At 42.7% G+C, this 27843-nt stretch overlaps 2 protein-coding genes across 2 annotated transcripts; both read left to right on the top strand.

Annotated features, from left to right (window-relative positions):
• The first annotated feature begins 75 nt into the window (after positions 1 to 75).
• On the top strand, positions 76 to 2196 carry LOC130471823 (uncharacterized). Its single transcript, XM_056842142.1, has 2 exons — positions 76 to 206; positions 1247 to 2196. Exon 2 carries the CDS (start codon positions 1296 to 1298, stop codon positions 1833 to 1835), a length of 540 nt encoding a protein of 179 aa, XP_056698120.1. The 5' UTR covers positions 76 to 206; positions 1247 to 1295; the 3' UTR covers positions 1836 to 2196.
• Positions 2197 to 21723: 19527 nt separating this feature from the next.
• LOC110775057 (uncharacterized) lies at positions 21724 to 24324 on the top strand. The gene is made up of 3 exons (XM_021979657.2): positions 21724 to 22053; positions 22155 to 22286; positions 22384 to 24324. Exons 1-3 carry the CDS (start codon positions 21724 to 21726, stop codon positions 24322 to 24324), a joined length of 2403 nt encoding a protein of 800 aa, XP_021835349.2.
• Positions 24325 to 27843: the final 3519 nt, after the last annotated feature.

Here is a 27843-nt window from a genome sequence, read left to right as displayed (position 1 = left end):
TCTATTAATGACGTAATTGATGTTATTAATGACAAATTTCTTTATATTTGACTCATACTTTGTGAAGGAATGTGAACCAAAGTCAGCGAGGAGAAAGATAGAGTCCGGTCGTACATCTTCAACGTGCAAACATAAGCTACGGATCGGGATATTCATACCAAAACTTATCGCAACCAAGTGTACCAAACAAAGCCTTGTCACACTTGGTAAGACTCATCATTATCATTATCATTACCCTATTGTCTCAAAGAGACTCCCGTAAGAAGCGAGGTAAGGGGGGGGTCGGGTGTACGCAATCTTACCCCTACAATTGCAGAGATGTTATTTCCAATACAGTTGGTAGGACTCTTAGCTTAAATTTTGTAAGTTTGAGGTTCGAATCTCACTGAGAGGGATTGTTTGTGGGTGTGGATCCCTTATTACATACTCCTGAACCCCTACTCTTAATTGTTTAGAACGTAAATCCTGAATCAATAAACCGTGAGGAATAAGGTTTAATTAGATGTCTTTCTTTTTTTAAAAAGGTAGCGTAATTATTTATAGAGGGTCTTAGTACTATATTGCTACTTGTTTTGGACAAATTCTACCTAGGGTTGAATTTGTCGGAGGGAGGGGTGCTAACAATCCGAATGAGCAAGATAATATAAAGATGGTGGGAACGTAGGTGGAAAACTCTTACAGAAAAGGGGGAGAGGGGTAGTATATTATTGTCCAGTGTGAATGGAATGCATACAATTAGCCTATCATTTCCTATTTATACATGAATCATTATTTTGTAACATAAATTGAGCATTTAATCAAGGAGTAATTGGGTGTAACTCCCATATCATTCAATTGCTTGTAACCGTTCCTTGATTTTAGCATTGCTTTCAATGTTTGTAACCGTTCCTTTACTTTAGCTGGTTCCCTTGATCAATTCCCATAGCTTTTATTACTGTCTTGATGGTGTGTTACATGACCCTTTGAATGGTCCACCTTGCCATGTCACGGGGACGTTATTTTACCGCCCAAACAATTGTCCCCATACCCATTTTCGAATTCTTCCGAGAAGCTCAAAGGAGAAAATGGGTTTAATCTTCAAAAAGGAAGGAAAATAACTTCCCGACTCCTTATCAACCGGTAAGATGTAATGATGACAATAAGAACTGACCTTGAGAAAATGACAACATTAACAGGTAAACGATTAGCGTTAGTATAAAAATAAATAAGTAGAAGATATGGGGTGACGAGACTGAGTCGTCCATAGTTGGCGTTTTTGTAGGGGCTGGCAGGTCGTCCCGCTAGAGATTGACGAGATGAAGTCGTCGGTTGATGTTGTAACACTGACTGACGACATGGAGGTGTTGTCTGCTGAAAATGCCGAGTTGAAGGCGTCACTAAACAAGGTCAAGAAGAAAAATTGGGAGTGTGCCAGTTATTATATGTGGAAGACTAGGTCCGATTTGATGAAGGAATTCTTGGATGGGAAGCATAATGGTTGGACCCCTCAAGCTGATATCAACCACTTTCGTCGAGCATTCCCTGATGATTATGTCCCCCCTGGTGCCGAGGATGACGATGAGGATGTTGAGGTAGGCGCAACTGCCACAAGTCCCAACACCAAGGTCGAGACGGTACCAGGTGATGGTGAACAAACAGAGAATGCCGACTTTGATGTTCAACCTGAGTTTGATGAAGGATTTTTCTTTTGGATGGCAAGCAGGATGGTTTGGACTCCAAAGGAAGACATTGTCCAGTTCAACACTGCATTCCCCGAGGAGTATGTCCCCCCGGTGCCGAGAGTGACGAGGAAGACGTTGAGGAGGGCGCAACTGCAACCAGTCCCAAACGCCTAAGTCGAGTTGGCACCAGGCAATGTCGAGCAAAGGGAGAATGCAGGCCCGGAAGATCCGCTGGAGTAGTCCCACCCTGATAAAATTTCAAATATAAGTGTTTGTAGGTACTGTTAAGAATACTTTGGTTTGATTTTGGATGACCCGTAGGTGGTCAGAAAACATTGTGGTTGTGTTTCGCCTTGAGGGCGGCAGTATGGTTTTAGCTTGTTTTTAGGGAACAGGTCTGTTGAAATATTGTGTGGATTTGAGGTATTGATTGTGTGTGGCATATGTGAGTTTTGGTAGTTTTTGGTTATTGGGTTTGCAGGTTGTGGCCTCTTGACCCTGCTGTTGCGACGACTTCAACCCCGCAGCTGCTTTGTTTTGTACTTGTATGTGAATGTAAACAAATGTCCGTTATGAAAATGAAATGTAAGATGTAAACGTAATATGTAAGATGTAACCGTAAATTGTTTCCCAAAAATTTTGTATTGGCCAACGTTTCCCAGGCATTTTGTATTGGCCAACGTTTCCCAGGCATTTTGTATGGACCAATTTGTAAGATGTAAATCGTAAATGTAAATTGTAAATTGTAAATGTAAGTGTAATTGTAAATGGTTTCCCATGGTTCAACATGATTTGTGTAATGTATGTATACACCTTAAAGTTGTTCCAAGATGGATCGTCATGATTGTTTATTCTGCAAGACGAGCTAAAGGCGTCAAAGTTGACCGTTGAGTGTGCCAACGGCCCTCCGATGCTTAAGTCAGTCATGGTAAGAAAATGGACAAATAAGAAAGGATAGGATCGAATTGTTGAGTTACTTAGATGGTTTGGGAATCGTCTAGCGTGGGTGTTATCCTCTGCGTAGTGACTGCGACGGGTTTGTGTTGTCCCCCGTCTCGGTGTCGTCGGTTTGATTCCATCAACAGTGGCTTGTTCATCTCTGCAAGTGGGGTGTTTGCAAAAAGGAAAACATACTTGTACACAATGAGTTAGAGACTAGAAATGATACAACTTTAAGTGTGTCGCGTTCCAACTTCTTGGTATTGGTTTTCCATCTCTTTCCGCCAGTTTGTATGCACCATGACCTGTTCGTCTTTCGACACGATAAGGGATTTCCCATGTTTGGAGCCAACTTGCCAGTCGCGGATCTTTGGTGTTGGGGAAGACTTTTCCTTAACACCCAGTCGCCTTGCTGGAAGACTTAACTCGTGCATTCTTGTTGTAACCTCTTGCAAAATTTTGTTGGTATGACGCCATTTTAACCTTGGCCGTTTCTCTGAGTTCGTCGATCGTGTCGATGTCGTGAGCCAACCCCGAGTTGTTCCTATCTTTCGTCATGAGTCCGTACCGTGTTTTTGGAATCTCGACTTCAGGTGGGATCGCGACTTTACATCCGAACACCAACGAAAATGGAGTGTGGTTGGTTGCTATTTTGGGTGTCGTCCTGATGTGGGAGTTAACGGATGGTTGTTCACTGATTAGCAAGGTTTGTTTTGTGATGGCTGGATGCATGAGGTGGACAATAGGAATTGTGGTTAGTTTGGTCGGGTTGATGTTGGAGCCCAGGTTTGCTAGTGCGTCGGCTTGGGTGTTTTGATCAGTTGGGATTTGCTGGAGGTTGCACAAATTAAATTTTTTGACAAGTGCCTTGGCTGTCTCGAGGTAGGCTTGCAGCTTGGAATCTTTTGCTGCATAAGAACCGTTAATTTGACTAATAATCAATAATAAATCACAGCGTACCTCAAGTCGTCGAATGTGAATGTCGCGAGCTAGCGTCAATCCTAAGATAATGGCCTCGTACCCTGTTTTGGGCAAATTCGACTTAGAGACGAGCTTGCCTTGATGATGGTGCTAACAATCGATCGAGCTAGATAATTGAAAATGGTGAGAGTAAGTTGTAATAGCATGGAATGATCGTAGGTTTATTGCTTAGAAATCGTGTATGTAAAAATAGACAAGACTAAGCCATTTTATAGGCATTTACAATAAAAGTGTAACGTTTGTGCTTAATTGCACATAATTAGACAATAAATGCGTAATGAAGGCCGACTTCATTGAGGGTTTGCAACGGCTGTTTTGATCCCAGCAGTTGAGAGTAAGTTCGAACGGTGCCACCATGTGCCTTGCTGGCAGCCACGTACGCAATACTTGCCACGTTTGCCTACGTCACCAAGAGGGTATTTTTCCCCCTAACAATTGTCCCCAAACCGGGAAGTTCAAAAAGGAAAAATGTGTTTCACGGAAGGAAAATGGAAACCGCCTCTTAACCTCCCCAACACTGACGGCGTTAGAGAAATGATGACTTTTGCTTTGGAAAGACCAACCGCCCACCTGCGCCAATAAATAGGGCTGCGCACCCAACCACCCGTACTCACTTCTGCAATCTCTCTCTTCTTTTTCCCAGAAAAGCAATAGGCGCTCTTTCTCTCTCCTTTCTCCAGGTAACTGCTTGGCTTCCATCTTCTTCCTTTCTTCTTCCTTTCTTTAATTCTTTCAATGTCGCAACGAATGGGAACGAAATCCACCCGCGCGAAGAACAAAAGAGTGGTGGTGGAGTGCGACCTGGTTGAGGGGCCAATCTTCAGCCCTACCCACATTCTGGACAGAAAGAATGCTCGGCCGGCCACTTGGGGGAAGCAGGATGTGGAGGCTCTCAAGGAGGAGTGTGGTTTCCTTCCGTTGGCGGTAATTCGGTTGCCGCAGCCCGACGAACGGGCCGATTGGGTATCGGACGGTTGGGTGTGCTTTTATGAGTACCCCTTCAGAATTGGGTACACTTATCCTTTCTCGCCACTGGTGCGAGGAGTTCTGAGGGCACTGGCGGTGCCGCCGGCGCAACTGATGCCGCAGGATTGGAGGGTAATGCATCTGGTCGACCATTTGGCCGGCAAACTGGATATGGAATTCCGGGTTGAGGACCTTGTTTACACCTACAAGGTCCTGAATTATGGGGCTGGTAGATACTTGCTGCATGTCAAGGATGACAGGGAGGCTCTTCTTGGTGCGGACAAGTCGAACGACCGCGGGTGGATGAGTCGTTTCTTTATTGTGGAGTTGGCTAGTTTAGGGCCCGACTCCGACTTCTTGACGGGGGAATGGATGGCTAGAGGTATTTTTGTTTGTTTTTGTGTTTATTGGGCTTGTTGATTTGACTTTGTCTCACTTTCTTATTTTTGTAGGTGCGTCCTTCGACACAGTTGGAGTCGGTGCCGAAGCTATAGAAAAGACTGATGTGCTGTTGGGGGTCCCTCTAAAGGACAGAGCTTTTATCGGCCTCAAGTTCGATCGTGAGGAGGCCTCTCAAGAAGAAGAAATTTCTGAGCCTGCAAACATGTCGACGTCAACAGGTAAACATGGGTTAGGGTTAGTTTACAACTTTGGGTTCGTTTCCCTTTTCAAAACGAAATATAAATTAAAACTGTTGTGACGAGACTGAGTCGTCGAAAAATGCTGTCAACAGGAACTGGCCCATCGACACGCTCTGGCAAGACCCCATCTGCGGACGCGTTGCTGAGGAAGAGGCTGGAGTCACCGGGGAGTGTGTCTCGAGCCAAACCCATCACTGTGCTGTCACCACCGAAGCCGCCAAAGGCTTCAATTGACGCCACAGTGACGGGGGAGACCAGCTCGCTTATGCCTGCTGAGAAAAAGCTGCCGCCTCCAACTCGGAAGAGGAAGCTCGCAGTGGAGTTTCCTGACGACTACGGGTCGGCAGATGCGCCACGGGTTCAGCTTTGGCCTGAGGTCGACCGCCTTTGGATGCCGTCAAGCCGGGAGCGTCAGGAATCCTTGTCCCTAGTTGCTGCAACTGTCGAGAGCGTCTCGGATGCATGGAGGGTATGTTTTTGCTTCTTTTTTATGCTTCGTCTCCTTACTTTCCTGCACGCCATCTTCATCTCGTCATTGTAGTGACTTTGAATAATTTGTTTTTGTTCACATAGTCCCTGCAATCTGCTTTAGCCACACGTCATCTTGTCATAATGTTAGAAGATCAGATAGTAAAACTGAAAAACGACATGAAGAAGGCAAAGCAGGAAGCTGGTCGTCTTGGCGGTGTGGCCAAGGAGGCGATGGCCAGAGCTGAGGCGCTGCAAGTGGCGTAAGAAAAGGGGGCTGCTGAGGTTGCACAGTTGAATGCCGAAAAGGAGACGCTAGTTGCTGAGGTTGACGAGCTGAAGACGTCTCTCTCCAAAGTCAAGGCGAGGATTTACGAGTGTGCTGGTTATTACACTTGGAAGATGAAGGCCGAGATGATGGAGGAAATCAAGGCGGGCAAACATGTGAACTGGACTCCTGATGAAGACATTGCTCAGTTCAACACTGCATTCCCCGAGGACTATATCCCCCTGGTGCCGTTAGCGATGAAGAAGACGTTGAGGAGGGTGCAACTGCAACCAGCCCCAATGCCGAGACGGTGGCGGCACCAGGCGATGGCGAACAAGGGGAGAATGCAGGCCCAACAGATCCTTAGGAGTAGCTCTGTCCCCCCTCCTCAAAAATTTAATATTTTAATGGTGTTTTCTTAAACAATGGTTCGTTTAAACAATGTTTTTGTGTTTGGCCTTTGAAGAGGTCGAAAAATATTGGGGCTGTGTTTCGTCTTAATGGCGGCAGCCTTTTGTGTGTGTTTTGGGCTTGTCCAAGGGGGCAAGTCATGTAAATATTTTGTGGGTTTTAGATTCTATGTTTGCTTGCTTTTTGTTTGGAAAAAATATGCTTTGGTTTGGTGTTTTGTTTTGCAGGTTGGGCACATACCTCGAGTTCGACTTTGGAGACGTCTCCAGCCTGTCAAAGGAGAACCTGCAAAATGTATACTGTAGGAAATGTAGATCTGTATTCCATTGTGTATGTAACGTACATTGTAGTGTACCAGGATTTTTTGTAATGGCCTAAATTGTGTTTTGTAGTTTGTAAACTTTTTAATATGTGATGTATACAATCACGTTTGAAATAAAATTAACAACGTTTCCTGTTACTTCGTTTCTTTGAATATTTGTGCTCATTTTCGAATATTGTTTTCCTGTATGTTGTGTTGTATACTTCGTTTCATCTCTTCTCCTCTTGTCGAATCCGTCATCATGTGGGCATCATATGGACGAAGTCTAGTCGAATGCTTTATGTTTGTTACTCCTTCTAAGTGCATACTTTATGTTGGCGTCATGTGATTGCCTGTAAAACAGAATGATGGCGTGAGAATTGGCCGTTGGTGGAGCCAACGACCCTCCGATGCCTAAGTCAGTAAGGATAATAATATGTAGAGAGAGAGAAAAAAAAGAAAGAAGTAAAAAAGGATAGAGGAGAAAGACTTAACTTCTTGTTACTTGTGAGTGTATACTGCTCGAGATGTTTTCGGTTTTATGATACGTTGTGCCCACTCTGCTTTGGGGGCGTCGTCATAAAGACGACGAATGCTAGGGTGCCTGTGTGTTAGGAAAAACTATAAAGCAAGAAAGAAGGCTTGAGTGTTCAGAAATAGTACAATTTTAGGTGTGTTTCATTCCAACTTCTTGGGATGGATGTACCATCTTTGTCAACCAACTCGTACGCACCATGACCTGTTCGTCTCACGATCTGATAAGGACCTTCCCATGTCGGGGCCAATTTGCCATGTCGAGGATCCTTTTTGTTTGGGAAAACTTTGCGCAGAACCCAATCTCCCTGCTGAAATACTCGAACCCACACATTCTTGTTGTAGCTTTTTGCAACTGCGTGTTGGTAGGACGCCATCCTGACCAATGCTGCTTCTCTGAGTTCGTCGACAGTATCGATGTCGTAAGCCAAGACTGAGTCGTTCATTCCTGGAGCAATGAAACTGCTTCTTGCTGTGGGGAGCTCGACTTCGGGAGGGATGACTGCCTCGCAACCGAAGACTAAGGAGAAAGGAGTGTGATTGGTCGCCGTCTTGGGTGTCGTCCTGTCAGCCCAAAGGATCATAGGTAATTCGTCTTCCCATCTTCCTTTGGCGTCGTCGAGGGGCTTCTTGAGGTTGTTGATGATGATTTTGTTGCTTGACTCGGCTTGGCCATTTGCTTGAGGGTATCTTGGTGTTGAGGTATGCAAGGTGATGTTATATCTACTGCAGAATTCCTTGGTTTTGTTGCTGATGAACTGAGAACCATTGTCGCAGACGATCTCGGATGGGATACCGAACCGACTAAGGATGTTTCGTTTGATGAACGAGATGACCTCAGTATCTCGAACTCGCTTAAAAGCTTCTGCTTCGATCCATTTGGAGAAGTAATCAGTCATTGCCAACATGAAGACGCGCTGTCCGGATGCTTGTGGTAAGGGTCCCACTATATCCATCCCCCACTTCATGAAGGGCCAAGGGGAAAGGATGGGGTGGAGTACTTCACAGGGATGGTGAGAGATAGATGCGAACCGCTAGCAAGAGTCGCATTTCTTAGCAAAGGCGATTGCGTCTTTCTTCATGGTGGGCCAAAAATATCCCATGGTGAGGGCTTTGTGAGCTAAGCTTCTTCCTCCGGCGTGATTTCCACATTCTCCATCATGTATATTGCGCAGTGTCGACTCGATCTCGTCATGATCTAGACATCTCAGGTACGGTCCTGCAACTGATTTTCTGAACAATACTCCATGAATTAGGATAAATCTGGAGGCTTTCATGCGGAAGGATTTTTCGTGGGTGACTCCAGGTGAGGTGGTGTTGTGTTTGAGCCAGTGTATGTAGGGGTCGCGCCATGAAGGCGTTTGAGTAGGTTGGGACTGTTCGGTGATGGGTAGGCTATCTTTGGTGATGGCTGGATACATTAAGTGGACTAGGGGAATGGAAGTGAGTTTAGGTTTGATGTTTGAGCCGAGGTTGGCTAAAGCGTCATCCTGGGTGTTTTGATCTCTTGGTATTTGTTGTAAGGTGCATGAGTCGAACTTGTTCACGAGCCTTTTTGCTATTTCCAAGTAGGCCTGCATCTTTGAGTCCTTCGCTGCATACGAACCGTTAATCTGACTGATAATCAATAAAGAATCACAACGTACCTCAAGTCGGCGGATATTCATGTCGAGTGCTAATGATAATCCCAGGATCAAGGCTTCGTATTCTGCTTCGTTGTTGGTAGCTTTGAACTCGCAACAGACAGACTGTACTATGGTGTCACCTTGTGGCGATTTTAGCACGATGCCGAGGCCTGTCCCCCGTATGTTGGAGGAGCCGTCAGTATGTAGAGTCCATGTTGATGAGGATCCACTGTCGGTCACTATGTTGACCTCGTGATCGACTTCGTGTTGGAGGCTCGGGCTGAAGTCAGCCACAAAATCAGCCAGAGCTTGCGACTTGATGGCTGTGCGAGGTTCGTATCTGATGTCATAGCAACCCAATTGTATTGCCCATTTGGACATCCTGCCAGACAACTCGGGCTTCCTCATGATTGACTTCATGGGATAGTTAGTTCTAACAGTAATAGGATGACATTCAAAATAAGGGCGCAATTTAACAGAAGCGACGACCAATGCAAGGACAAGTTTTTCGAGATGAGAGTACCTTGTTTCGACGCTAAGTAAAGACTTACTGACCTAATAAACAGGTAGCTGCTTTCCGTCTTCTTCTCGTACTAATACTGCACTGATGGTCGACTCCGTGACTGCAAGGTATACCTGTAGCACTTCATTGTTTTTTGGTTTGGACAGTAGCGGAGGGTTTGACAGGTATTGCTTGAGTTGCTGCAATGCGGCTTTGTGTCGGTCGGTCCAGTTGAACTTCTCGTTCTTCCTAAGGATGTCGTAGAACAATTTGTATTTGTCGGACGACCTGGAGATGAAACGGTTGAGGGCGGCTACTCTGCCTGCTAACTTTTGTACGTCCTTTTGATTTCGAGGTGATTGCAGGTTGATGATTGCGCGGATCTGATCAGGACTGGCTTCGATGCCTCTTTGAGTAACCATATAACCCAAGAATTTCCCGGAGGAGACTCCGAATGACATTTGGTGGGGTTGATCTTCATGATGTACTCCCGTAGTACGTCGAAGGCTTGTTGGAGATGCGAGATGTGATCTGAGGCTTTCTTGGATTATACCAACATGTCGTCGATGTAGACCTCCATTGTGTCCCCTAGTTGTTTTCTGAACATTTTGTTGACTAGGCGCTGATAGGTGGCGCCTGCATTCCTCAAACCGAACGGCATGACCTTGTAACAATAAGTTCCCCGCTCCGTGATGAAGGCGGTTTTCTCTTGGTCTTCTGGGTGCATCAAAATCTGGTTGTACCCACTGAACGCATCCATGAATGTGAGCATCTCATGTCCCGCAGTAGCATCAACCATGGCGTCGATGTGGGGTAAAGGAAAAGAATCTTTGGGGCACGCCTTGTTGATGTCGGTGAAGTCTATGCAAACTCGCCATTTCCCATTCTTCTTTCTGACTACGACGACATTGGCCAACCAGTCTGGGTATTTTACTTCCCTGATCTTTCCTGTATCTAATAGTTGCTGAACTTCGTCATTGATAATTTGGTTGCGTTCTGGAGCGAACTTCCGCCATTTTTGTTTGACGGGCTTGTGACGGGGGTCAACACTGAGTTTGTGAGTGATGACGTCTGGGCTGATGCCTGGCATATCTTCATGGGACCACGCGAAGCAATCTGCATTGGCTTTGAGAAACTTGACAAGTTCCGACCTGATGTCGTCGGGTATGTCACATCCAATAAAAACAACCTGTTCCGGCTTTGTGGGATCTAAGAAGACCTCATCGAGTTTTTCAGACTTGGGCTCTTTGTAGCTTGCTGGTCCAGAACTAGACTGTAATTGCTATAATGAGGATTTGTTGGTGGCTGAGGGTTTTAGGGCCGCCTTATAACATTCTTTGGACTCTTGCTGATCTCCCTTGATTTCCTGAACCCCCCATCGAGTTGGGAACTTGATGGTTTGGTGATATGTCGAAGGGATGGCCTTCATGTCGTGGATCCATGGTCTGCCCAAGATAATGTTGTAAGATGAAGGACAATCAATAACACAAAACTTTACCTGTTGGTTGATTCCTTGTGCGTAAACAGGTAGGGTAACTTCTCCGAAGGTGGTTTTTGCTTCACCACTGAACCCTATCAGCACGGTGGACCTTTTGACGACACCCATCTCTTTGAGGGCGTCGAGCATCATCACGTTAGTTGAGCTACCGTTGTCGATAAGGACTCGCTTGATCATGCAGTTCCCAACAGGAATGGATATTACCAAGCCGTCACGATGCTTATCCGAGATGTCCCCTGCATCAGATTCATCAAAAGATATAGGGGTTAGATATTTTGCGGCTACGGCTCGGACCGGTCTATCTATCTCATTTTCTCGGGCGTGTCTCTTCGCTGCAGAATAAGTTAAACCACAAATGTGAGAACCTCCAGCAATAAAATTCATAGTTTTAGTATGAGGGGGAGGTGGAGGAGGTCGAGATGGAGAGTTAGAGTTATCTTTGTTGACAACACCACGAGCTTTGTCTGACATGACGTCCTTGAGGTAACCCATTTTTCAACAGATAGGCTACTTCTCTCCTCAACGCAACGCAGTCGTTGGTGGTGTGACCGATGTCGGCATGGAAATCACACCATTTTGAGGGATCCTTCTTCGACTCGGGTTTGCTGGACTTCGGTGGCCACTGCACCGCTTTTCCCATCTTCGAGAGGTGGTTCATCAGACCTACAGTATCAACACAGAAAGAATATTCGTTAATTTTCGGAGGCAGATCCGGGTTGTTCTTCCAGTCGGAGTCGTCGTCATCTTCCACCACTGCTACGTGTTGAGGTCGGGAATAAGGAGCAGGGCGATCGTTGCTCCTCTTGGGATAGGGCAATCGTCTTTCCGTCTTTGAATAGTCATTACCCCCTTTCCGGGAATGGAGAGTTTCTTCCAACCTTACTTGGGCCATTGCTTTGGCTTGAGCATCTTCGAACGTCTTGCAGGGGTATTTGGTTAGATCCCTCCAGAGGTCGGTTTCACCATACAATCCTTGCCTGAACTATTCGATAGCTGTCGGGACATCACATTCGGGAACAATCACCTTCTCCATGATGAACCGGGCTATGTAATCCTTCAGGGGTTCGTCAGGGTGTTGGATCACTCGGTATAAGTCGCTTGTCTGCTTCTCTAGACACCTGCTGCTAGCGAACTGTTGATTGAACATGTTGTCGAGGTGAGCAAAAGAGGTGATGCATCCATTTGGCAGGCTGGTCAACCACTTCAAGGCGGACCCAACCAGTGTCGAACCGAACCCCTTGCAAAGGCTGGCTTCTCTCATGTGTTTGGGGACCGGAATGGTCATCATCCGTTGTTTGTAGGTCAAGATATGTTCTCTTGGATCGGTCGTCCCATCATACATGGGCATGTTGGGTGGGCTGAATCGCTTCGGGATGTCGATTGCATCAATGGGGTCGGCATATGGGGAGTCGGCATAACTGTCTAGGCTAGCTTCTTTGATTGGTGTTGGTACACCAGGGATTTTGTTTATCATAGTCATGATTTGTTGGAGTTGATGATTGGTGTTCTCACAGATGCTGTTGAGCACCGGGACGAGGGGGCTGAATGTTTCGGGAAGGCTGGCTTGGAGATGTTGATAATAGGTATTTTGTGGATATACACCATGAGGTTGATGAGGAGTGAACTGCGGTACCACCTGTTGCATGTAAGGGGGCGTTCCTTGAGTAGCGTGGGTACCTGCAACATAAGGGAAAGGAGTTACAAAACCGTGACTAACCGGAACGACTAACCTGTTAAGAGGAGTGTATGGAGAATAGTTTCGAGAAGAGTTAGGGCTCATTAGGGAATTTGGAAACGCTACTTGCGGCGCCTGGATGGCTACAGGAACCGCCATCAACTGTGGGGGTGCTCCTGGCGCCGAAGTGACTAGGTTGACAACAGGTTGGACGACTTGCTGAGAGAAGAGTTGGTCCCATTGCATTTGAGTCATTGGCGCTGATCCTTGTACCGGAAGTGTAACGGGCAGAGGCATCGACATGGTTACCATTGGAGGTAGCAACGGGCGAGACGCCGGAACAGAGGCGGGAGCCAACACCATGGTGGATGTCGTCTTGCCGGCCTGAGGTGGGGCGACCCGGACAGCTGTCGTGGCGACGACTGTCGCCGATGTACCTGCAGAGGATGGTCGAATTGGAGGTGGTGGAAGCCAACTCGGGTTAGAGCGGGGCGGATTCGGCAGCGGATCGAACTTGCGGATCTGTTCGAGGACAGGGCCCCCAGGCTCGCCAAAAGGTACATGGAGGGGATGGTCTGGAGCGGCGTCAAGATCCAAGCGGCGGTTTAGCCCGGAGGTGTCTCGCCGGTACTGGAACCTGGATCTGGTGGCGATGGAGGCGGTGGACCTGACTTGAGAGTGTAATGCTTCATTTTCCTTTTGGAGGATGTTGATGCGCTGCTCCATGGCTTCGAAGCGACGAGTAATGTCGTCGGATGAGCTAGTATTTCCGGCCATGGTGATTGGAATGGTATTATCAAGCTGTTTTTTTATTGTCAGCCCCACGGTGGGCGCCAAATTGTTTTGGGCAAATTCGACTTAGAGACGAGCTTGCCTTGATGATGGTGCTAACAATCGATCGAGCTAGATAATTGAAAATGGTGAGAGTCAGTTGTAATAGCATGGAATTATCGTAGGTTTATTGCTTAGAAATCGTGTATGTAAAAATAGACAAGACTAAGCCATTTTATAGGCATTTACAATAAAAGTGTAACATTTGTGCTTAATTGCACATAATTAGACAATAAATGCGTAATGAAGGCCGGCTTCATCGAGGTTTTGCAACGGCTGTTTTGATCCCAGCAGTTGAGAGTAAGTTCGAAAGGTGCCACCATGTGCCTTGCTGGCAGCCACGTACGCAATACTTGCCACGTTTGCCTACGTCACCAAGAGGGTATTTTCCCCCCTAACATACCCCGCTTTGTTGTTGGTAGCTTTAAACTCGCAACAGATAGATTGTACTATCATGTCCCCTTGTGGCGAATTTAACACAAGTCCTAGCCCTGATGTCGTAACATCCTAGCTGTATGCCCCATTTGGACATCTTTTGTTGATCTTGACAAGTTTTTGATGTATTCCAAGCTGGTGTTGTCATCGTTGACAGTGTCGTCGATCATCATTGACAATGTCGTCGATTATCATTGACAATGTCGTCGGACGTCATCGACAGTGTCGTCAGACGTAATCAACAGTGTCGCCGAACGTCATCAACATTATACCTGCAATCAATGTCTTGTGTGCGATATTATCACGAAAAATAAATCATATAATTGCATTGTTAGTTGTAGCATATAAATAAGATTATGATCAACATTTAAGATCATGAATATGAGTAAAGTATTGTTAGGTTATGATACATATGAATAAACATAAATCATGCGGAAAAACCATAAAGCCAGGAAACATATTATTTACACATAATCATTTAGCATAATTCAGATGCATACACTTTGTAGCGTGCCCTCCCTAACTGTGCCCGAACCGAACAAGAACAAGTCTTTAGGACTCCAAGTGTCGTCCCTCCGTAGATAGTCCACAGCACGTTCGGATCCGCCTTAAGATTGACCAACTAAAATCGCCCTTAAGGTACTACAAATTTCGACTAAATAGGGCAAGAATATGGCTGATTTTTCTACTTAAAATCTTAGCTTTTTATTGTTTGAATACTTGAAATCCTCGATGTAAATATGTGACCCTAGGCACCTATTTATAGAGTTATGGAAAAGGACTTGGAATCCTATTAGGATACTAATTTATTTAATTCGAATCTTATCAAAACTCTATTAAACAAATTCTATCTTTATTAGGATTAGGATTAAATCATATGACGAATCTCGGTAGCCTTAGGATTCGAGTAACACACTTCGAGTGATACGCTAGCAGCGTATGCAGGCCTTGCGGCCCACGCACAACACCAGCCCTTCTCGACGAAGCCCATGCCGCATCCCCGCGTGCCGAGGCCGCAGCTGGGCCTGGCCTTTGCGCTGGGCCTGGCGTGGCTCGGCTGTTGCGTGTGGTGCGTGTGGCTTGCTGGGCGATGGCCCGACTTCGTGCTGGGCCTTCGTCTGGCAGGCCTCGTCCGATGCTAATTCGTACGATACGCTTCCGATTAAATTCCCGATTCCGGAATTTATTTCCGATACTTACAATATTTAATATTTCCGATTCCGGAATAAATTTTCGTTTCGAACAAATATTTAATAAATTATTTTCCGATTTCGATAATATTTCCGATTCTGACAATATTTCCGTTTCCGGTAATATTTCCGATTCCGGCAATATTTCCATTTCCAATAATATTTTCCGATACGTACCATGTTTCCGTTTCCGGCAACATCTATGACTCGGATAATATTTATATTTCCGATACGATCCATCTTTCCGTTTCCGGCAATATCATCGTTTCCGGAGTATTCATTTCTTGCCTTTGACGATCTCAGCTCCCACTGAAACCAAGATCCGTCGATTCCGAATATCCATAGATGGAGTATTTAATTCCATTAAATACTTGATCCGTTTACGTACTATTTGTGTGACCCTACGGGTTCAGTCAAGAGTAAGCTGTGGATTAATATCATTAATTCCACTTGAACTGAAGCGGCCTCTAGCTAGGCATTAAGCTCACTTAATCTCACTGAATTATTAACTTGTTAATTAATACTGAACCGCATTTACTAGACTTAACATTATATGCATACTTGGACCAAGGGCATTATTTCCTTCGGTCTCCCACTTGTCCTTAGGGACAAGTGTGCATTTCCTAATTCCTTTGTCGCTCGATGCTTGCTCTTGAACATAAGGTAAGAGTTGTCATCCTTATTATGTCCAGAGGTGTTTCTCGGTTTCACAGTTCAACTGATCAAATAAACAGATAATCATAGCCTATGATTCATCCGAGCACGGCCATGCATTTTACAGTTTCTAGCTCTCCGAGTGGCCTTGTACAACTTTTAAGCATCTCATCCCGATTTATGGGAGGACAATCCCAATCTTGCGATCTTGAGATTAGACTTCGTTTGATAGGTGATTACCTGAGCGTTGCCTTTATAGCCTCCTTTTACGGTGCGACGGTTGGTCAACGTCAAAGTAACCAGTTCTCAAACAAGTAATCTCAAATCACTCCGGTATTGAGGATTTAGTGTCTAATAATTTAAATGAAATTTACTTATGATAGATTTCCATCTCTTACAGTAAAGTTTCATAGGTCTGTCCGATACTAGTCTTCCCAAAGTAAGTATCTATGCAAATGATTACGACATTGCCATGTCCACATAGTTCAAGAAACAAAACTACTAGTCATCTTGCATTCTAGTCGTCTAACGTTTTCTATGCGTCCATCTTTATAGAAAACTCCGACCAGGGACCATTTTCAACTTTTGACATTCAAGTTCACTTGATAGACATTTCTTAGTCACAGGACTGGTCCTGACAGTGTATCTTGAATATTTCGTCAAATTGAAGGGACTCATCATTTAATAAACCACAAATTAAATGGAAAATGAATTCTATTCATTTATTGTGAATGATTAACCAATAATGTTTTACAAAGTATTAAACTCTAAAACTTTAAAACATTAAACAAGGACATCAAAGCCATTCTCCAATATGCTTGATTCCCATAGCTGCAGTGTGCGAGTTGTGCTTCGCCTGCGGAAGAGGTTTAGTCAATGGATCTGATATGTTGTCATCAGTTCCAATCTTGCTTATCTCGACTTCTTTTCTTTCAACGAACTCTCGTAGAAGGTGAAATCTACGAAGTACATGCTTGACTCTTTGGTGGTGTCTAGGCTCCTTTGCCTGTGCAATAGCTCCGTTATTATCACAATACAGGGCTATTGGTCCTTTAATGGAGGGGACTACACCAAGTTCGCCTATGAACTTCCTTAGCCATATAGCTTTCTTTGCTGCTTCATGTGCAGCAATGTACTCCGCTTCAGTTGTAGAATCCGCAATAATGCTTTGCTTAGCACTTTTCCAACTTACTGCTCCTCCGTTGAGGCAGAAGACAAACCCAGACTGTGATCTGAAATCATCTTTGTCGGTTTGGAAACTTGCGTCCGTATAGCCTTTAACAATTAATTCATCATCTCCACCATAGACCAGGAAGTCATCTTTGTGCCTTTTCAGGTACTTCAGAATATTCTTGGCAGCAGTCCAATGTGCCTCTCCTGGGTCTGACTGGTATCTTCTCGTAGCACTGAGTGCGTACGCAAAATCCGGGCGTGTACATATCATAGCATACATTATTGAACCAATCAATGATGCATATGGAATCCCATTCATTCTTCTATGCTCATCAAGTGTTTTTGGGCACTGAGTCTTGCTTAGAGTCATTCCATGAGACATGGGTAGGTAGCCTCGCTTGGAGTCTTCCATCTTGAACCTATCAAGCACCTTATTGATATAAGTGCTTTGACTAAGTCCAATCATCCTTTTAGATCTATCTCTGTAAATCTTGATGCCCAATATGTACTGTGCTTCTCCTAGATCCTTCATCGAAAAACATTTCCCAAGCCAAATCTTGACAGAGTTCAACATAGGAATGTCATTTTCGATAAGTAATATGTCGTCTACATACAATACTAGAAAAGCAATTTTGCTCCCACTGACCTTCTTGTATACACAAGATTCGTCTGCGTTCTTGATGAAACCAAAGTCACTGACTGCTTCATCAAAACGTATATTCAAGCTCCTGGATGCCTGCTTCAATCCGTAGATTGATTTCTTTAGCTTGCATACCTTTTTAGCATTCTTTTGATCCTCAAAACCCTCAGGCTGTGTCTTAAACACAGTTTCTGTTAAAACGCCGTTTAAGAAAGCGGTTTTGACATCCATCTGCCATATTTCGTAATCGTAATATGCAGTGATTGCTAACATTATCCGAATAGACTTTAGCATTGCAACTGGTGAAAAGGTTTCATCGTAATCCACACCGTGGACTTGCCTGTAACCTTTTGCAACCAATCTAGCTTTAAAAACTTCAAGTTTCCCATCCTTGTCCTTTTTCAGTTTGAAAACCCATTTTCTTCCAATGGCTTGGTAGCCATCTGGCAAATCGACCAAATCCCATACTTGGTTTTCTGACATGGAGTCTAATTCAGATTGCATGGCTTCTTGCCATTGCTTGGACCTAGGGCTCGTCATAGCTTGTTTGTAAGTCGCATGTTCATCACTTTCAAGTAATAGAACATCATAGCTCTCGTTCGTCAAAATACCTAAGTACCTTTCCGGTTGAGATCTATATCTCTGCGATCTACGCGGGGTTACATCTCTAGATTGTCCATGATTCTCACCAGAAACTTTTAAAGATCTCTGAGTTTCATCCTGAATGTCATCTTGAGCATTCCCTAGAGTTTGTTGTTCGACTCGAATTTCTTCGAGGTCTACTTTTCTCCCACTTGTCATTTTGGAAATGTGATCCTTTTCCAAAAAGATAGCATCTCGAGCAACAAACACCTTGTTCTCAAATGTATTGTAGAAGTAATACCCCTTTGTTTCCTTTGGATAGCCCACAAGGATACATGTTTCAGATTTCGGATGAAGTTTGTCTGAAATTAATCGTTTGACGTATACTTCACATCCCCAAATCTTAAGAAAAGACACTTTTGGAGGCTTTCCAAACCATAACTCATATGGAGTCTTTTCAACAGCTTTAGACGGAGCTCTATTTATAGTGAGTGCGGCTGTATTTAGTGCATGTCCCCAAAATTGTATTGGAAGTTCGGCCTGACCCATCATTGATCTAACCATGTCTAGCAAGGTTCTGTTCCTCCGTTCCGACACACCGTTCCATTGTGGTGTTCCAGGAGGAGTCAATTCTGATAGAATTCCACATTCTTTCAGATGGTCATCAAATTCATAGCTCAGATATTCACCGCCTCTATCAGACCGCAGTGTCTTAATCTTCTTGCCTAATTGATTCTCTACTTCACTCTGAAATTCCTTGAATTTGTCAAAGGATTCAGACTTATGCTTCATTAGGTAGACATAACCATATCTACTGAAGTCATCAGTGAAAGTGATAAAGTAGCTGAAACCACCCCTAGCATTTGTACTCATTGGTCCACATACATCTGTATGGATTAAACCCAATAGTTCAGTTGCTCTTTCTCCAACTTTAGAGAAAGACTGCTTTGTCATTTTGCCAAGTAAACATGATTCGCACTTACCATAGTCCTCTAAGTCAAATGGTTCTAGAATTCCTTCCTTTTGAAGTCTTTCTATGCGTTTCAAGTTAATATGGTCTAATCGACAATGCCACAGATAGGTGAGATCTGAATCATCCTTTTTGGCCTTTTTGGTATTTATGTTATAAACTTGTTTGTCGTGATCTAATAAATAAAGTCCATTGACTAATCTAGGAGATCCATAAAACATCTCTTTAAAATAAAACGAACAACTATTGTCTTTTATTAAAAAGGAAAATCCCTTAGCATCTAAGCAAGAAACAGAAATGATGTTTTTAGTAAGACTTGGAACATGGAAACACTCTTCCAGTTCCAAAACTAGCCCAGAGGGCAACGACAAATAATAAGTTCCTACAGCTAATGCAGCAATCCGTGCTCCATTTCCCACTCGTAGGTCGACTTCACCCTTGCTTAACTTTCTACTTCTTCTTAGTCCCTGTGAATTGGAACATAAGTGTGAGCCACAACCTGTATTCAATACCCAAGAAGTTGAATTAGCAAGTATACAGTCTATAACGAAAATACCTGAAGATGGAACGACTGTTCCGTTCTTCTGATCTTCCTTTAGCTTCAAGCAATCTCTCTCCCAATGCCCTTTCTTCTTGCAATAGAAGCATTCGGATTCAGAAGTGGGTTGACTGACCTTCCTCTTTTCAGACTTGGCGTCGGTTTGCTTAGTTGGGCTGGCCTTGTTGCCACCTTTCTTAGCATTCCTCTTCTTTCCAGATTTCTTGAACTTGCCCCCACGCACCATAAGCACATCTTGCTTATCACTTTTGAGCGTCTTTTCAGCGGTCTTCAGCATACCGTGAAGCTCAGTGAGCGTTTTGTCCAGACTATTCATACTGTAGTTCAGCTTGAACTGATCATACCCGTTATGAAGAGAATGGAGGATGGTGTCTACAACCATTTCCTGAGAGAACTGCTGATCCAGCCGACTCATATTCTCAATGAGTCCAATCATTTTGAGAACATGTGGACTTACGGGCTCGCCTTTCTTAAGCTTGGTCTCAAGAATTTTCCTATGAATCTCGAATCTTTCGATCCGAGCCAGATCTTGGAACATGTTCTTTAACTCACTGATGATCGTGAAAGCATCTGAGTTGATGAACGTTTTCTGTAGATCTGCACTCATGGTTGCAAGCATTAGATATTTCACATCCTTGTTGGCATCAATCCAACGATTGAGGGCTTCCTGAGTGACCCCTTCGCCTGCGGCTTCGGGCATCGCCTCTTCCAGGACATACTCTTTTTCTTCCTGCATAAGAACTATTTGCAAGTTCCTTTGCGAGTCAAGGAAGTTTTTCCCGTTCAACTTCTCCTTTTCGAGAATTGATCGAATGTTGAATGAATTGTTGTTTGCCATAATTAAAATTACAATTGAAAAAGAATAAACAAATAAATAATCATTCACAGTTTCTCTTAATAAACTTAAATTCTAGCATACATGCATAATTCAATGTTCATTAAGCATTTTATTCAAGTTATGTGTTCCGGCAGGTGTGAATAAAATGATTCCAAAATCCTAAAATCCATTGAAGAATTAAGCACAATATGTATTTAGACTCAATTCTAAAATCTTTTAGGTAAGCAAAAGCCTTTTGCTAATAGTCTAGAAACTACTCTTGGTTGATAGGTACGTCTAAGAACTTATTAGGTAAACCTATCGATTTTTCCACGACATAAAAGGACTCCTTACTTATATCGTTGAGTTTCACCAAAACTAACATGTACTCACAATTATTTGTGTACCTTACCCCTTTAGTATCGATAGGTAACACCTCGCTATGGCGGAAAACTATTACTAAGATCGATGTAAAGGATATCCAAGTAAGTGTTATTTTGGCATGGCACCTTTTAACTCAATTTTTAAGTTTGGAACTTAAGGCTCTTACTATGTTGGTTAGATTTTAAGTGAACTAAAATCCTTAATCATGCAACATAATCAAGCTTCAATCTCATGCATATTTAAGACATATTTAAGACATATTTAAAAGCAATAAATAACTTAAATCATGCATAAGATAAATGTGATCTGGTATGGCCCGACTTCATCTTGAAGCTTCAACTTCAAAGTCCGTCTTGAAAATGGATTGGAAACTCTGTCTTGAATTTCACCGTGGGAGGCGCCATTTTCTTCAAATAGGATAAGCTATAATTAAACTAATTACAACTATATGATGGTACGCAGACCATATTTGAATTGAAAAACAAATTTGGTGCTTTAGACCAATTACATTCAAATTAATGGTACGCAGACCATATTTTCTATCCTATTTGGGCCATACTAGTCACTTCATAACCTGCAAAACAGTACATATACAATATATACCATTCACCCATTCATTATCATGAATGGCCCACATAATTGGTTAGTGAAAACACATTGTATGCATCACATAAATATTTGCAGCAATTAATTAAGGGCACCAATAATCTACCAATTATTCAGTCCTTATTAATTCTAATCAAGTTGTTTAACCTTAAAGGATTTGTAGACCTAATCAAGAGTTTATGACTAAAATTGCTCCCACTTAAACCAATAAATTCATATGCTTTACTAATTTTTAAACATAAAAATGTATTTCTAGTCTAACCGGAAACATACAAATTTAATTAAAAATTTAAAGCTCATATAAATTTATAATTGAATCCATTCTCTTGAATTTATTTTCAGTTGAATTAAATGAATTTAAATTATCCCCTGTGTAAAGAGTGAGCTTCATGGGGGGAGACCTTTTAGGTTTATGAACTATTTGGCTGACCACACTACCTTTGTTGGTTTGGTAACTGATAGTTGGAACATGGAGGATAGGGGACACCTTATGGAGCAGATATGGTGCAAACTGGTAAGGATTAAAAACAAATTAAAATCCCTACACAAGGAGGAGTTTGCTCATGCTGCTGAGAAGATTGAACACTATAGAGGAGAATTGGATTCTGTGCAAACTCAGCTTAGAGTTTGTGGTTCTTCTCATCTATTAGCTGCTGAGATTGATCTGGTTTGCAAACTTAAAAAATGGCTTGGAATTGAGGAGCAAGCTTTAAAGCAGAAATCTAGAGTGCAATGGCTAAAGGTAGGTGACTCAAATCACCACTACTTCTATGCTGCAATGAAGGAGAGACATTGTCTAAATAAGATACATATGCTACTGGATGATGATGATTACTGATTCAGCAATTATCAAAGCAAAAATTGGAGTTTTTTACAGGAAACTCTTGGGGTCAGCTGCTGTATCACTCCCTAGCATTGACTTGCCTACTATCAGAAATGGTGTTCTGCTCTCTCCTAAGGCACGAGCTTCCTTGTGTATGCCTATCACTACAACAGAAATAGATTAGGCAATTGCTGGCATTGATTCCTCTAAGGCACCTGGTATTGATGGTTTCAATTCTTTCTTTTTTAGAAGACTTGGTCAATTCTGAAAAAGGATATCTATGCTGCTGTTTTTGATTTCTTTAATGCTGGTGGGGTGTTGGGGAAGTTTAATTGCACTTCTGTCACTTTGGTCCCTAAAATCCCTTCTCCCACTTCTGTTTCTCACTTCAGACCTATTTCTTGTTGCACTACTGTATACAAAATAGTGTCTAAAGTTCTCATTGCTAGACTACAGAAAGTAGTTGCTGAGGTTGTTTATGAATATCAAGCTGGCTTTGTTCCTCGTAGAAGTATTTCAGATAACATTATTGTGGCCACTGAGTTAATTAAAGGATACAATAGAGCTCATATGTCTCCTAGGTGTATGGTTAAAGTTAATCTGAGGAAGGCTTATGACTCAGTGGAATGGCCTTTCCTCTTCATGATTCTGCAGGAGTTGGGTTTCCCTCCATTGTTCATTCACTGGATTAAAGGGTGTGTGACTACTGTTTCTTATTCCATTCTTGTTAATGGTAATCCTATGCCACCTTTTGCTGCTAAGAAGGATCTTAGACAAGGAGATCCACTGTCTCCTTTCCTTTTTGCCATCTGTATGGAATATCTGAGCAGATGTATGAAATCACTAGTGTCAAATCCAGATTTCAACTTTCATCCCAAATGTGAAAAACTGCAGTTGACTCACTTGATGTTTGCTGATGATCTCTTGCTTTTTGCTAGAGGTGATTTGATTTCCTTGCAACTAATCTTTAAAGCTTTCACTTGCTTCTCTAAAGCTTCTGGTTTGGAAGCTAACATGGATAAGACAGAAGTGTATTTTTCTGGTGTGCACCCAATAGAACAACAGGCAATTATGGAGGCACTTGGGATTACTAAAGGGTCCTTGCCTTTCAGATACCTAGGAGTTCCCTTGTCTAGTTCTAAACTGACTATTGGTCAGTGTAAGCCACTCATTGATAAATTCTATACCAGGGTTACAAGTTGGGTATCAAAGAAGCTCTCCTATGCTGGTAGACTTCAGCTTGTTAAAGTAATTTTGTTTAGCTTGCAAACTTACTGGAGCCAAATTTTCATGTTGCCAAAGAAAGTTGTGAGAGAGATTGAAAGGATTTGCAGAACTTATCTATGGACTGGAGATACTAAAACATCTAAGAAATCCCCAATTGCTTGGGATTCAGTTTGCAAACCTAAAGTAGCTGGTGGTCAAAATGTGAAGAATTTCCATTTATGGAATAAAGCAGCTATTCTGAAACTTCTATGGGCTCTTGCTTTCAAACCTGATGCCTTATGGGTAAAGTGGGTTAATGCTTACTATGTCAAAGGTAAGGATATGTATACTATGCCTATTCCTGCTTCTGCTTCTTGGATGATTAAGAAAATTTGGTCTTCCAGAGATCTTTTGGATACTCATGGTGACTGCAAACAAGTATTTCTTGCTGCTGGAAAGTTCTCAATTAGGAAAATGTATTCAGCTTTGACTGGTATATTGCCTAAGGTTGCTTGGAGAAGATTGATTTGTAACAACAGGGCTAGCCCTAAGAGCTTGTTCATTCTCTGGTTAGCTGTTCAAAGCAGACTGCCTACCAAAGATAGACTGCAAAATTGGGGTATTCCTACTGATGGTTTGTGTCCTCTATGTAGCACTGATCTTGAAACTGTGCAGCACTTATTCTTTCAATGCTCTTACTCTCAGCAAGTGTGGCAGCAAGTGTTACAGGTGCTTAAAATTCAGAGACCAAGCTTTGGTTTTGATCAAGAGATTCAGATTGCAGTTAGAATGTGTAAGAGATCCTCTGGTACTAGTAAATTGTTCATTGCTGTGTTTGCAGAAGTGGTGTATGGTCTGTGGATTCAAAGGAAACAAAGAGTCTTTGCTGGCCACTCTCAAGTTCCTGATCATATTGTTAGAGCAGCTATTTTTAGAGTAGCTTGTAGATGTAAAGAGTCTGATTTGCATCTGTTGCTGTATTGATGTTTGTAGCCTAGTTTTCTAGGTTTTGTTTGGCTTGTTGGGCCTTGGTGTTCTGGTGTTTGGTTGTAACTGAGCTGTTTGGCTCTTTCCCCTTTTGGTAATATATTCCCCTATTTGCCAAAAAAAAAATGAATTCAAATTAATTCAAGGTTTAATTTTAGTAAAATAATTAGTATAAATAAAAACTTATAATAATTATAATATTCAAAATTAAAATTCGAGAAAACAATTTAAATTATTAATTTTAAAATTAATTAAAATTATTTCCGAACTGAAAATTTCAAATTAAAATTCTAAACGACTCAATCGTAACACGACGAGCACTTGGGCTTGCGCCCAAGCCCCGTCGAGTGCACGAGGCTTAACGCCCCTCGACCGATCGTACAGCACCACGCAAGCAGGCCATACGCAACGCAGCAAGCACAGGCCATGCTGCGCGCAGCCCGCTCACTCGTCGCGACTGTTGCTTCGCTGGGCGCGGCAGCGCGCGCTGTGGCGCAGCACGCTTGCTGCCCACACGCGTCTTCCCGCTGGCTTGCGCCTTGGCCCATCGCCCTCGCCTACTCGCCCATTGTGCGCACAACACTCGACACAAGGGCAGCGTGCTGCCTTGTGCTCGTGTGCCATGGCTCTTGCTCGCTGCATTGTACCGCATGGGCGACGAGCTCCCTTGCTCGTCGTCGCATGCCCGCACTATACAACACCCCTTAAGGGTAATAAGTAGCGTCCATTGCTTTGTGCGTGCAAGATTTGTGGGCGTGTTATATAAAAATTTAAAATTTTTAATTCAAATTAATGACAAATTAATAAATCATATTAATTTCATAATTTTAGGGCGAAAAATCGAAAATTCATTAATCAATTAATTTCCGATTAACATGGATTCAAATCTAGGTCATAAAAATTAAAAATTTAACATAAATTAACAATTTTTATGGTGGATTTTAATCATGGATACCTAATTAAATTATTAATTAATTATGAAAAACAAATCAATTCTAAATTATTCGAGTTTCAACAAATTAATCATAATTACAAATTAGGTTGTATAATTAACAAGTCTAGGCATTCATAATTGTTAAACATATACTGTAGGTCAATCAAAAACTCAAGATTTATCAACAAGAATCGCAAATACTTAATTTAACATCTTAAATTTACAAACTTTTGCGTTAGAAAAACTAAAACCTCCGAAAAGTCATAGTTAGGCTTCGAATTTGGGAATTCTGGGTTCGGCCGAACATTACTATTTTTGTCAAAATTTTAGAATGCCTTTTACATGCGGAATTGACACAAAAATCACTCGATTTGGATGAGTAACGAAGAAACTGCCGAAAAACTGCGTACATATAATTAAATAAACGCAATTTGCAATTAATTACGAAAATTAATCACCCCTTTAATTCTTTGCAAATTTGTAAAATTTAACCATGTTCATGCAATTTAGATTATGAAAATAATAAGAGGCTCGTGATAGCACTGTTAGGTTATGATACATATGAATAAACATAAATCATGCGGAAAAACCATAAAGCCAGGAAACATATTATTTACACATAATCATTTAGCATAATTCAGATGCATACACTTTGTAGCGTGCCCTCCCTAGCTGCGCCCGAACCGAACAAGAACAAGTCTTTAGGACTCCAAGTGTCGTCCCTCCGTAGATAGTCCACAGCACGTCCGGATTCGCCTTAAGATTGACCAACTAGAATCGCCCTTAAGGTACTACAAATTTCGACTAAATAGGGCAAGAATATGGCTGATTTTTCTACTTAAAATCTTAGCTTTTTATTGTTTGAATACTTGAAATTCTCGATGTAAATATGTGACCCTAGGCACCTATTTATAGAGTTACGGAAAAGGACTTGGAATCCTATTAGGATACTAATTTATTTAATTAGAATCTTATCAAAACTCTATTAAACAAATTCTATCTTTATTAGGATTAGGATTTAATCATATGACGAATCCCGGTAGCCTTAGGATTCGAGTAACACACTTCGAGTGATACGCTAGCACCGTACGCAGGCCTTGCGGCCCACGCACAGTACCAGCCCTTCTCGACGAAGCCCATGCCGCAGCCCCGCGTGCCGAGGTCGCTGCTGGGCCTGGCCTTTGCGCTGGGCCTGGCGTGGCTCGGCTGTTGCGTGTGGTGCGTGTGGCTTGCTGGGCGATGGCCCGACTTCGTGCTGGGCCTTCGTCTGGCAGGCCTCGTCCGATGCTAATTCGTACGATACGCTTTCGATTAAATTCCCGATTCCTGAATTTATTTCCGATACGAACAATATTTAATATTTCCGATTCCGGAATAAATTTCCGTTTCGAACAAATATTTAATATTTCCGTTTCCGGAATTATTTTCCGATTTCGATAATATTTCCGATTCTGACAATATTTCCGTTTCCGGTAATATTTCCGATTCCAGCAATATTTCCATTTCCAATAATATTTTCCGATACGTACCATGTTTCCGGTTCCGGCAACATCTATGACTCGGATAATATTTATATTTCCGATACGATCCATATTTCCGTTTCCGGCAATATCATCGTTTCCGGAGTATTCATTTCTTGCCTTTGACGATCTCAGCTCTCACTGAAACCAAGATCCGTCGATTCCGAATATCCATATATGGAGTATTTAATTCCATTAAATACTTGATCCATTTACGTACTATTTGTGTGACCCTACGGGTTCAGTCAAGAGTAAGCTGTGGATTAATATCATTAATTCCACTTGAACTGAAGCGGCCTCTAGCTAGGCATTCATCTCACTTGATCTCACTGAATTATTAACTTGTTAATTAATACTGAACCGCATTTATTAGACTTAACATTATATGCATACTTGGACCAAGGGCATTATTTCCTTCAAGTATACTATCTCGTCTCCCTGTGGCAACTTTAAGAAACCATTTGAGTTGGAGTTAGCCACAAATAAGATGTCGTATGCGAATATCTGATGTCGGGTATTTGTAACGCCACGATGAATTGTCCCTATGTCCTTGACATTCTGATCGTGTTGCTTTTGCGGTTGTTGACGTCTTCATGTCGTTGTTAGTGAATCGCATCGTTATGGTCGTCTTTTCGAACTTTCTTTTGCAGAGACGTCACTAGTTGATGTTGAGCCAGCACTCCCTCGACATGGAGTTGGCATCAGGAGATGACTTATGGGTGTCGCAACATTAACCCTTCTGACGACATCATTGGTTTGGGATCTGTGACGACAAACAATGACAACTTGGTCTTTTGCATATCTCGTTTGCTTAGTCATTTGAAAAGATGAACCTGTTCACAACAACACTAAGGTGAGTTGTTAAAATAACATGAATATGAGTGGAGGCTTATCTCTATTATCCGTCGAGGAGCATCGTTGTCTGTTAAGAATCTCCAAGCGTCAATGTCTCGTGACATGAAGTGGTGTTTCCATGTTCTCCTTCATTTCCGGTACGTCGCTCACTTGGTGGATGATGATGTCATGACTGTCACCTGCCACAAATTCAATGGAACCAAGCGA

This window comes from Spinacia oleracea, chromosome 4 (genome assembly GCF_020520425.1).
Source record: "Spinacia oleracea cultivar Varoflay chromosome 4, BTI_SOV_V1, whole genome shotgun sequence".
Classification (NCBI taxonomy): domain Eukaryota; kingdom Viridiplantae; phylum Streptophyta; class Magnoliopsida; order Caryophyllales; family Amaranthaceae; genus Spinacia; species Spinacia oleracea.
This window is presented reverse-complemented; position numbering and strand designations above follow the sequence as displayed.

Bases quoted from the DNA above. Each gene is read 5' to 3' on its own strand.
- LOC130471823 (XM_056842142.1), top strand. From the start codon at position 1,296: ATGAAGTCGTCGGTTGATGTTGTAACACTGACTGACGACATGGAGGTG.
- LOC110775057 (XM_021979657.2), top strand. From the start codon at position 21,724: ATGAACTATTTGGCTGACCACACTACCTTTGTTGGTTTGGTAACTGAT. The intron at 22,054-22,154 runs GTAGGTGACTCA...TTACTGATTCAG, and splicing joins CTAGAGTGCAATGGCTAAAG to CAATTATCAAAGCAAAAATT. The intron at 22,287-22,383 runs GTATGCCTATCA...TTTCTTTTTTAG, and splicing joins TAAGGCACGAGCTTCCTTGT to AAGACTTGGTCAATTCTGAA.